This window comes from Pygoscelis adeliae, unplaced genomic scaffold (genome assembly GCF_000699105.1).
Source record: "Pygoscelis adeliae isolate BGI_AS28 unplaced genomic scaffold, ASM69910v1 Scaffold34, whole genome shotgun sequence".
NCBI classification, from domain to species: Eukaryota; Metazoa; Chordata; class Aves; order Sphenisciformes; family Spheniscidae; genus Pygoscelis; species Pygoscelis adeliae.
In genome coordinates, this window is record NW_008824658.1 from 3,540,406 (window position 1) to 3,551,885 (window position 11,480).

Below are 11,480 nucleotides of genomic sequence, written 5' to 3' on the forward strand. Positions count from 1 at the left end.
GGGGCAGGGGGAGATGGCGACTTTGGATTTATTTAAGCTGTGTGATGAGTCAGGCCATCTCTGTTACCAGATGAGCTCATGCATTTTACTGTGCTGTCGTGCCTGAAGCATCCTTCAGTTGTTGCATGCTTTTCATAATTCTCCTGAGTTTTGCATTAGTGTTATTTAATTCCTTTGCCAACTCAGCTGTATACCTGAAGAGCCTAGAACACACAAATACAGCCACATATCCTTGAGATGGCGCTGCCCTTAAACTTGCATTTGCAACCTTCCTCTTTGCTCACTTGTGTCAGCTGCCAAGGGTCTAAGTCCTGAAATACCCCTTCGCAAGCACAGGGTCTCTGTCCCCCTCCCTGGGCAGCCACAAGGAGGAGTTCTGGAAGAGTCACAATATTTTACATTCTTGTCCCACCTCATTCTTGACTAACTTCCTTACAAGCTGCTCTACTAAATTCTTCTGTTTCCTTCTTCCCTCCCTGAGGGCAGCTGTTGTCAGCCAGTATAAGAGCACTTAAAATATCTTAAAATCACTGACTTTGTGTTGATCTTCTGTCTCTCAGGTTGTCACTCGGTGAGGGTTTCAGCTAGGGCTGCAGCTGCCTGGGGATGGGAATAAGACTGCAGAAACACACACACACACTTACTGCTGGAATTCTGCAGTGGAGACGTAGCTCTGAGCTGTGCCTGAGTCCGTATCCTCAGTAGATGGATACTTCTGACGAAGTTTTTCTGTCCCTTTTTGTAGCTTTGATAACTTCAGATGGCTCTATTCAACACCGGAGGGATTTAAAAAAAAAAATAAAAAAAAAATCGCAGACAAAGCTCACTGGGACACCTGTAACACAGTCACTCATGCAGGGAGGGGGCGTGCATGTGGGAAAAGATACATGCAGCTTTGGGGAGAAAAATGTTCTCCATCTGAAAGTAGATTTTCCTTCTAGGAAAAAGACAGGATATAGGAATACACATTTCTTCTCAGCGTTGCCGAGTATTCTCAGTTTCTTCTCTCAGAGAGATTGCAAGCATTGTGTGTAGTAGTGTTTACAGCTAGCCAGGGGGCTTTTCCCTCTCTTGTTGTAGAAGGGATTTTTTAAAAAATGTGTTTTAGAAGTACTTGCGCAGGCTTACCCCAGATACGGAACTACCAAAGACTGCTGGAAACCACCTTTTTGTAAAGCAAAAAGAAGCTACAGTAGTCTGTCGTCTTGCTGCAGGTGCAGCCTATGACCCAACAGATTGCTGTGAAACTTGTTTTGTTTTCCATACATCTGTTTCCGTTTAACATTTGGGCAAATGCCCAGCTCACAACTTTATACCATTGCTAAGACACACTGATCTCGCCCTACTGCCAGCTCTGTTATTGTAGTGTATGACCTTGCCTGAACAAGCCTTCATTTGAAGTTTTGGGCATAATTAGTGATTTTTCTTTATTTATAGGTCTAGCTTTTTTGCTATTCCTATGATGTTAAAAATAGTATCCTGTGGAGAAATAGCTTTTGTAAGTAACAGTGGGACAACTGTGACTCCTTCTGTATTATCCAACTTCTGAAATATAATCAGCAGTTTCTAAGAATATAGGAAAGAATAAAGCCTACCTTTTCATCAGCACTGTCTCCATTGGAAAGCTTAGAAATATCCTTTCTTTTAGTGGCTGAAAATTCCTTGCTTGTCATTCACACAAATGAGAAGAGACAGAAGTCCTGTGAGAATAGGTCTGTGCTCAGCACAGGGGGTAACAGCAAATGCTGAGATCCTACCTTTCCAAGCTCTCGTCTGCTGCATTTGTATCCACCTCTGGCTTCTTCAACTTGAGCTTGATGAGGGCCTTTTTGCAACTCTGAACAGAGACAGGGAAAGTCTGGCATGTTAAATGGCTTGTGTTTAACCAGAGACACTTTTGCACAAGGACTTTAACGCAAGGAACAAACCGTCAGCATAATGCCTTGGCAATTAAACAGAAACCCCACCAGCCTATCACTTTCTTTGTTCCCTTAGCTCAGCTCAGAGAATTTACCCTGCTATATCTCAAATTTGTCATGAAATCCCTGAAGGTAATAGCCAACCAAATCCAGCGAGTTTCTGTTTTCAGGCATATTCAGTTTATTCTTACTATAGTCCCAGATAAGTAGGAGAATGAGCTTGGGTGGGGGAATCTAAGCTGAGCTGTTGCTAATTGTATCCTGGCCAGGGACTCCCCCTTCCTTTTCCTTAATGAAAGCTAGGCTTTGCAGAAGCAATGTAACTTCTGTCTGTGCCACTCATAAAATCCGACAGGAAAATTTCAGGTAGATACGGCTGCCAGCCCTCCTCTACAGAGCGGTCAGCGCAGGCCGACTTGAAGAAACGCTCTGAATGAGCAGGTCTCATCCCACACCTCTCTGTCTTACTTATCTCACTGGTGATGCTGCATTCCCCAGTGAAAGCCAGGTTTCTAGGCAGAGGTACTGACTTGTCCCAGCAGCAGAACTGCATGCAATCTCTTTGGCTTCAGTGTATGCATTTGGCAGGAAAGGCGGAGGTCATAATTTCAAGTTGAACTGAAAAGTTAATTTTGTACCCATTTCTGGCACATAAAAATGGTCTGAACTTTGTGGAGTTTTAAAGGTACATATTTCTACTTGTCTTCCCATGCAGAGATGATCTTTAGTTTCTCAGTTTGGAAGAGCAGCAACAGTAAGCTCTGAAGAAAGCTGATGACAGGATATATCACAAACCAGGCTGGTCTTAAATACTGCTTTTAAAAGGGTGAAGTAAAGGTAGGCTCCTTGCACCCTAACTCATGTGCTACTCTTACCATTAGGAGCTCCTATGGGTTTGATGGAAGGATGTCTCTGTATCTGTCAAATGTTTATTTAAAGTGAAAAATCAAATATTGCGTGTTCTTAAATGGTTATGGCCCAGCTGTTTAAGGCTCTTTGCTAGTGATGTAGCTTAGAATTCCTCCTCTTATCTTGAATTAAATGAGATAGTTACAGAAGTGTTCACTTACCTGTCTGAAGAGGTCTCTGATCTGAAGTTCTTGACTGGGTATCACTTCGAAGTCTGCTTTGACTTCTGAATAGGTGTCATTTATAATAGCCAAAAACATGTTCTGCACAGGAAGGATGCAGTTAGATATTTGTTTCTGGAAATAGCATTTGTATTATGCTGGGGCTGTTGTTCTGGGGGCTGTTCCATGCTAGGGCACGTAACTAATGGAATTGAAGAGCTTTGCTGGGTGCAGACGTGCTCCTAATGCAGTTAAATTATCTGATAATCTAAGGGTCTTGGGGAATGTTTTTGGGAGACGAATCACTTATTTCCCATCTGCAGTATCAGCTAAAAGGCCCAGTTCCTTGGAGGTAACGGATTTCCTGTCATATACTTGTAGCTTTTTCAGGTGGTGTTTCAGTCTGAAGCAATTAGTGAAAACATTAATCTAACTGATAAAGCAAACCTGCACCTACACGGTCCCATCAAAGTCTCTCTTTAACCTTCCTACCTGACAAGGCTGACCTTATGCAGTTTTCAAGAGCACCCAATTAAGTTTTCAGAAATTAAAATCTTGAGAAATGGGTGCTGCAGTAGAGTGAAAGGTGCAACGTGGTTGTTTTGTGGTGCAAAAGCCCTGTTTGTGGCTGTTTGGAGGAAGGGAGAGCTGCAAAATGTCTTGCCTGCTGGGAACTCCTTGTAAAAGAGTTTGGTCCATCTCTCTGCCCAGGTGTACTGAGAGGCAGCCAGGGCAAGCCCAGTGCCACCTTGGGGTGAAAAACACTGTTTCGGAGCACTATACAACAGTTCTTCTCTGCTGCTTATGCAAAAGGATAAGCATTTTTAAGATGATACCTACCAGCAATATGAAGAACACAAAGAATACAAATGTGATGAAGTAAATAGGTCCAAGGATCCTGTTTGCTGCTTCTATGGTTTCAAAATTAAAATCTCCCAGCACAATACGAAACTGTGTAAAGCTGGCAGTAAAAATACAAGAATGAGGTTGACTGGCTTCTCCTAAAGAGAAGTATTGTAAGCATTATTTAAAAAAAAAAAAAAAAAAAAGGCAGTAGATACAATTGAGACTGATTCACCATTACCTTAGTCACTGAAATCAAAAGGCAAGCCAGGATAATACTGCAATGGTAAATTGGGCATTTAACATATAATTGAGAATTTGAAAGTACAAAGGAATTTTTAAGTGGCTTGTATGAAAAAATACTTTCATTTTGCATAAATCATCTGGTTTGGGGGTTTTGTGTTTTTTTTTTTAATACTTCCCTTCTGTTCTAGCTTCGTGATCCCTCATCTTCTGTTAGTACAGAAGGTAACAGTACAAGTCCCTATGTCCCCCTATAGGGATTTTATTCCTAGCTAAGACAAATATTTATTTCTCTGTATTGCAGCATCTTAGAACAGTCTCACATCCAAGTGGATCCACAATGAGCTATTTTTCTGGTTTAGAAGTGCCTTAATTTTACATGAAAAGCTGCTTTCAAACAATCTGGTACACTAAAGATATCTCTCTGAAGTTGTAAGAAATGTAGCCATGGGCTAAAACACAACATACACTGCGGGTGACAGGTTAGGGTTGCTACAAGGCCCAAGGACCATCAAAACCAGTGCCAGCTGGCTCTTGGAATTGATCTGATGTTGTTGCTACAGTGAGTGGCTGACAAAAATCTGGGGAAGAAAGTAACAGAGCCAGCAGATGGGATTTGGGGACCCTTGGCTGGGCAGCTGGATGTTTTCTTAAAAGAGCTGTAATTCCTGTTTGCAAACAGGCTCAGCTTGTGCTCCGAGCCACTTGGGTCTCTCAAGCGGTTCTGCAGTTTTCATGCTGGGGACTGTATCCCGTACCCAGTGGCATGTTTGCTGGGAAGTGTCAGATTCCTGCTTTTGGAAGAGGCAAAAGAGAACAGCTGGCTGCCAGGCCTGCCCGATTGCCCAGGGGCCTGGTTACACACGGCAAAGCTGTGTCGAGAGCTGTGGGGACTAACAGCTCCAAGGGTGAACTACTCCTGAGCTTCCCTGACCTGTTTAATGCACGTGTGGTCTCTTTTGAACATACGAAGGCTTTGGTAAACAGATTGTAGGGCCAATAAAATTGGGTTTTCTCTATGAAATAAGCTTAAGCGTTGGACACCTGTACTCTTAAGTTCTGCTTAGCAGAAACTGGTTTGCACCTGCACTGACTCGGGGTTTTGTATCAAAAAGTTCAGAAAGTAGCATACATGCAGTTTTGGAAAGTGGAAAACTCTTCAACTTGTGACCCAAAGACCAGATAGCCTAACTGGGCATAGGCAAAGAAAATGATGAAGAACATGATGGCAAATCCAGTGATGTCTTTGGCACAGCGAGATAAAGTGGAGCACAGCTGCGTCATTGTTTTGTTAAAGCTTACATATTTAAATATCTGCAAGAGAACAGAACATATCGTTATTGCGGGATCAAAATATATTGCAACTTCTTAACAGAATTTCTGGAATGTTATCTGTAATCATAACGTACAGGTTAAGTCATACCTAGAAATAAGTTGCATGGCATCTATCTGTAAGGAGAACTAGGACTGGGTGTGTTTCTGGGATGATGAATATTCTGCAGGGCAAGTATGCTTATGTACTAAAGCTAATAGTGTGTAGGCAGGTCTTTGTTGGGTACTGGTATGTGTAATGAGCTCTAGCAGATACGGACCCCTGGTCAAGAAGACTGCAAGCCATAGCACCCTCCTGTATCTGAGGATTCCCTGATGGGCTGAGTTGGTAAGGAGCTGTCTTTTACTTTGGGTCTGAAACAAGGCCTGAACAAAAGCCTTGTTCAATGACAGTCGTTATAATGTCATTATAAACACAGCTGTGCTACTACATTAACAGTAATCGGTCTGAGGGGAGGATGATGCAGGGGTAACGTGTATCGAATGGCTGTAACGGGCAAGACTGTCCACAGAACTGGTTAACAGCCAGTGCTCCCAAACCGATTCTTCCTGCAGCCTCGGCCTGGGAGGTGGAGGAAGGCCAAAAGCCTGTTTATTTTAAAAGGACATGACCTTTCCGTGATAGCTTATGTTCAGGTACTTGGGGCATGACTGTAAAGCGTGATCTCTTCTGGCAGATGTGAACACCTTCCCTGCCTGTTTCGCAGTTGCTTTGTGCTGGGCGTTTTACAAATCCCTTGGGGGAGAGAGGGCCTGTAAGTAGTCTGGGATCAGGCAAAGCTTTGGGAAGTTTCATCCAGCCACTGGGAACAACGAGGCCACCCAAACCAAAGTCACTGATGTCTGCTGGGTGCAGACCCCAGGCAGGGCCAGCAAGGTTTAGTAGATTAGGGGCAGTGGCATGCAAACATGCAGGACTGGTTTGGTCCCAGAGCACCTGGTCAGGAACAAAAGTAGCCCCTAATCTTAGAGAAGTTTGCTACTCTGTCCAGAGATCAGCAAATCTATTTGCAAGTAAGAATGAAGTTAAAGGTGTCCTGGCACAAACCCACTTCTGAATCAAGTTCAGACGCGTTTTGCCTTCCTCTGCAGTTAAAAAGTAGCTACTGTTTTCACAGCTTTTGGGTACAAAAGCTATGAATAGCTTCACCTATTACAGCCATGCCATCTGTATAGGTCAGGCTGTGACCCAGATAATACTGGGTCTAGGAAAAGGCTGAGTTTGAGGAGGCTGTTTGGCCATGGTAATTTCCCAGCTGCTCCAATGGAGACAGCTGCCCACGTGCAAAATTTTTATTTAAGATGGTCTTGGAATTTGTGTGTCCCATGTTTATGAGAAAGAGGTAATTTTAAACTCTTGTGGAATCTTATAAGCAAAATTCTCCCTTTTAGCCCCACCTTTGCAATTCACCCATGAAAAGGTACAAGTGAACATTTATGCTATGCTTGGAAACACTATGATTCTCGAGTGCAAAAAAAGGGAATAAGAACCAATACCTTTATCCAAGCAAAGAAGATGTTGACAGCAATCATGTTGTTGTAGAGGACTTGCCAGAATGCAAGGAAATAGAAGTCTGGATATACATGGGCATCAGACAGCAGCTCTTTCATTAGCAGGGACACTTCTACAGTGCGGTAGATGTTGAAGGCAATGGCAAGGATGGATACCTGAAGGAAAGCAGAAGCAAGTGAAACTGAAGTCCAGCTACGCCCCCTCTTGTCACTTTGCACAGGAAAGACTGTACTGATTTCAAAAGGCCCTTGGTTAGATTTGAAGAACCCGAGATTTTTAGATGTTTTGTCATAAACTGTATACAGGAGACTCTATCGGCCAAATAATTTGTAATTGTACTGTGATAATTCTGGGCTTGTGCTGTGTAACATGCTGCATACATTCTGATTTTACTGTGTTAGCTCTGTTATGCACTAGTGCTTCCCTGCTCTGCAAAGATTAAAGCTAAAACAAACCGGGTGGATAATGAGTAGAAAAGACATGGAGCCGCAGCAAGTTGACAGCAAGGCTAGAAAAGAGTTCAAGTGTGCTGAACCATGGTGGGCCATGTGGCCTCTTCAGTGTACAGCAGCGGGTGACTGACTCTAACCAGACACAGATTTGGGCTGTTCTGGCTCGTTGGCTGTCTATCCAGGGCTAGCCTAGGCTGGCAAGCACAGAGGTGAAAGTCAAGGGGTAGCTCACCACCAGCAGCAGCAAATCCAGCCAGTTCCAGGCACTTCTGAAATACTCCTTTTTCAGTTTTATGATTTTTATAGCTTCCTGGATTATGAATGTAATGATAAAGAGGCAAAAGGCAATTTCGCAAGAAGCCAGAAAGTAATCATAATACGTGACGTATCTGAGGAGCTTCACAGAGTAGATATGTGAGGAGGTGAGAGCACCCCCGGTAGCAGGGAACTCTACCACCAACCTGAAAAATATTGGGGACTGGTGTTAGTTACCATCCCTTTAAATCATCTCAGCCCTTAATTTTCTAATACTAATTTTTACGACACTAATAATACCTTACTGGAACTCCTACATCTGTAAGATCATCTTGTAAGGGCTATGCTAAGTCCCCCATGAGAAGAGTGTTACATGGTAGGGAAGGTTGAGGGGAAAAAGAGACGCTCTCGGGATAGCCGAGCTATGGTGTTTCGTTAAAAGTCTTTAAAGAAATTGTGTCTCCGAAGAGCAAACGTTCACCCTACCCTGAGTCTTTTCCCTCCGCTAGCTGACAACAGGACTAATAATCCAGTCTTTGACCTTGCAAAAGACTACGAAATCTATTCCAACAGACAGCAGCAACCAGCTGTACAGACCAGACACCAACTATTCAAAAACAAAAAAAAAAGGAAAGGAAGGCTCTGAGTCTGCTCCCTGCACTAACTGAATTTCTGCATTTTTAATGAATTACTGTCTTGCCAGCTGTTACCGGAGAAACATGGCTACATATGCCTGAGGTGACCAGCCTTTCCTTGTGTCCTTATGGAAGCGTCATGCCTCAGTAAATTGGATTTCACATGTAGTTAAAGGTAAGAACTCACTTGATTATACAGAAGAGGTTTATGTTAGCGTTATATGTTGAGAAGTCGATAAATACAACCCTGGTTCCTCTAGTGAGCCAGCTGTTCTGCCTGAGAAACACCAACTTCTCCACGCTCTCCTGCTTAGATTTAGGTAAGGTGAACATATATCCTCCACTGCTGTACAAGCCCATAGATCCCCAGTACCATGGGGATAACGAGGAGGCTGAGGTGTATTTCCACCTATCAGAAATGGGAAAACAAAGCAGCTCAGCTTATGGAAACTGGACCGAAGGAAGCTTTAACTTTTATTTTACACAATCCTTGTTAGTTATTGTGTTCTCCTGCATCCACAACTGACCATTTAAGCCAGACCTTTAAAAAACACTTTTCTTTACATGAAGTATGCACGAGACATATGGCCTTAAAATATTCCCATTTCTCGTTTGCTAAATACTCAGTACATTCACAAACTAGCAATTGCTTATGAATCTCGATTTCACCCAACGTGGGCCAGACAGTTTATTACCTTAAAACCTTTACGGGTAAGTGGAATATCTCTGGTTTATGTAGTTCATTGTTACTGTGGCATGTTCACATGTTCTTTCATTGGGTTAAATCAATGCTAAATGAAGTGTGTGAAGCAGGCTTTTTGGCTTTGTTTCCAGAGCATTTTAGCATGATTCCAATTTATAAACGTGATTTAAAGTCAGGCCTCATAATTGAGCATTTCTCCAGAGATGTTAGTGGAGATAGATCCATTAACATGTGCTTTTGCTGAACTGGGCTCGCTGTTTCCAGTTCTTCCTGTCTCTCCACTATAAATTTCCCATGCCAAATTCCCGTCTATAATGTTGGCACAAAAACAAAACCATGGTTTATCTCAATGTAAACAAGAGAAAACCTCAGCTAATTGCATGTACAGTTGTTACTAACTGATGAATAGTGGCATTAAGGATTTGGTTAGGGTTTCATAAACATTTCTCTGCTGAAGTAGGATGACTTACTCAGATTCATTCCTTAGACCAAAGTCAGACCTGTCTTCAGCTCGGTAACGATATTCACTGTAACAGTCTTCTAAAAAAGTACGGAAATATGGGTAGATGGAGCAAGTGTTGTTGCGTACTTTCAGCTGGCGAATCTGGGCTCCTCCTAACAGCAAATTCTCATAGTAAATATGGCTGTTGTTGTTCTGGAGGGTTAATGTCGTGTTGTTATACCATTTGTCCCAGTAGAGTCCATCCAACAGGGGTCCCTCTGCAAACTATTTGTACAAGTGAGGTTAAAGATTAAAAAGATTTAAATACGACTATTACCCCGCTTTTTAGCATACAAATCTCTACGGGGTTCTCAGGTTACTTATAGCTACAGAGTCTAAGCTAGAATACAAACAATTCCCACCTATATACTGTCCTATAAATATTTACATATTTTATATACATATATATGATATATTTACATCTTTTTGCTATGAGACAATTCTATTCCCCATGCAATTCTATCAGAGACATGTAATGGGATTATTCAGGGTAAGACCACAACATACGTCTGTCCGGGGTTTCATTGAAAAATTCTGCTGAATTCTAAACAAATATGTAACAGACATTATATGTTATTTTAACAAAATCTGTTGGTTATCTTAATCTCTGAAAATCTGTTTTGGGGTATATTTCTGATTAGGTTTTTAGTCATCTGAATCTAAATGAAGAAGTATTTATTTTTGAAAGCGGGGAAAAAAAAAAATCCCTCTTTTTCTGGGTGTTTCTTGGATGCAGATAAAGAGCATTAAACTTGGGGATAAAATTATTCCAAGTACAAAACAACATGCCCCCATGGTCTGGCACCATCTGAGCATGTATTACAACCATTTCTAGTACATCAGCACACACAGTGTATAGCAAGGGCTCACTGTTTTATGGACTAGCAGTAACAGACACCATGATAAGAGGGAGTACAATTCTTCCAAATGAATTGTTGTAAACCAGGCATTTCCATTTTTAAGGAAGAGTAGGGTGAGCAACTTTGCCTTCTGCTGTCAGCTGGGCAATGCTGGTAATTTTGGGAAGTCCTCCACCTAGCAGTGAAAACAGAGAGATGTGTTTTGCAACCATCACTGACATACGATGTGATGTAACAGCAAACCAGGTGAATCACGATGGTACGTTCTCCTGGCTGCCCCAGTGGAAATCATAAGGTTTTTTTTTAACAGCTGAAAGTCAAAAGAACTGTAAATGCACAATCTTTCTGGTTTTATTGAAGCTCTTTTCAGACCAAGCCTAATATTGAGAATATGATGCAGCAATTAATTGGCCTATTGTTTTCTTTGACTGACTATTCAGAAGTATCAGTATTATTGTTTGTACTCAGAATTCCTCCAAATGCATTTTAAGAAGTTATTTGCCTTTCTTCAGCTGAAAGCACATCTAGCACACGGCTTTTAGGAGAACCGCAAGACTGTATTGCTCCGAATTAACACTAGGAGCTTCTTCCCTTGTCTGTTCTCCAACAAAACATCTTTGCAATGAAAGCCTTACCCTCCAGAAATCCGCTCTGCTCCCAACGCTCCTGAAACCACTCCTGTCGTCCTCAGAGGAGGAGGGCTCCAGGAAGAGACGGGACATGGCTTTGTTCAGGTGGTACATGTCCGTGCTCACCATGCCAAACGTCACTGGAAAGAAGGGGCAAAGAGGGGATGCTCGCAGGCCGAAATTAGAGGATGACAACAGCTTCTACCCTTGCTTCTCCGCTTAAGTCACTGCAATTTTGACTGAAGTAATACTTTTGGGTGGATGACAGGTGGAGTAAGGAGTAAATACTGAAAGAGGTACAGCTTACACACTAATTATTCGTAAACATTTGAAGTCGCCTCAGTCCTTTGATGACTTACGTAGACAGAGGTCTGTCAGGAAAACGATGTAGATGACCAGCTCCCGCAGGGTCGTTTTCAGTTCCAGTTCTCTGCTGCAACTGACCCGGGGTTTCACGGCACCTGGTCGGGGAAATGGCGGCGGGGGCAGAGGGGAGTCAGAGGACGGAGCCCTCAGTCCCCGGC

The 11,480-nt window shown here is 42.6% G+C and overlaps 1 protein-coding gene across 1 annotated transcript in view; it reads right to left on the reverse strand.

The window, feature by feature from the left end:
- Positions 1-26: 26 nt before the first annotated feature.
- Positions 27-11,480, reverse strand: part of PKD2L2 (polycystic kidney disease 2-like 2) — a 12,304-nt gene continuing 850 nt past the window's right edge. The window contains exons 2-14 of the mRNA XM_009322765.1: positions 11,316-11,417; positions 10,963-11,096; positions 9,436-9,692; positions 8,450-8,671; positions 7,605-7,833; positions 6,905-7,075; positions 5,208-5,389; positions 3,830-3,950; positions 2,990-3,091; positions 1,758-1,837; positions 1,596-1,665; positions 645-766; positions 27-203 (exon numbers count right to left, since the gene is read on the reverse strand). Of these exons, the coding sequence (XP_009321040.1) occupies positions 86-203; positions 645-766; positions 1,596-1,665; positions 1,758-1,837; positions 2,990-3,091; positions 3,830-3,950; positions 5,208-5,389; positions 6,905-7,075; positions 7,605-7,833; positions 8,450-8,671; positions 9,436-9,692; positions 10,963-11,096; positions 11,316-11,417 (1,910 nt within the window). The 3' untranslated portion in view covers positions 27-85. The remainder of the gene's footprint in view (positions 204-644; positions 767-1,595; positions 1,666-1,757; positions 1,838-2,989; positions 3,092-3,829; positions 3,951-5,207; positions 5,390-6,904; positions 7,076-7,604; positions 7,834-8,449; positions 8,672-9,435; positions 9,693-10,962; positions 11,097-11,315; positions 11,418-11,480) is intronic.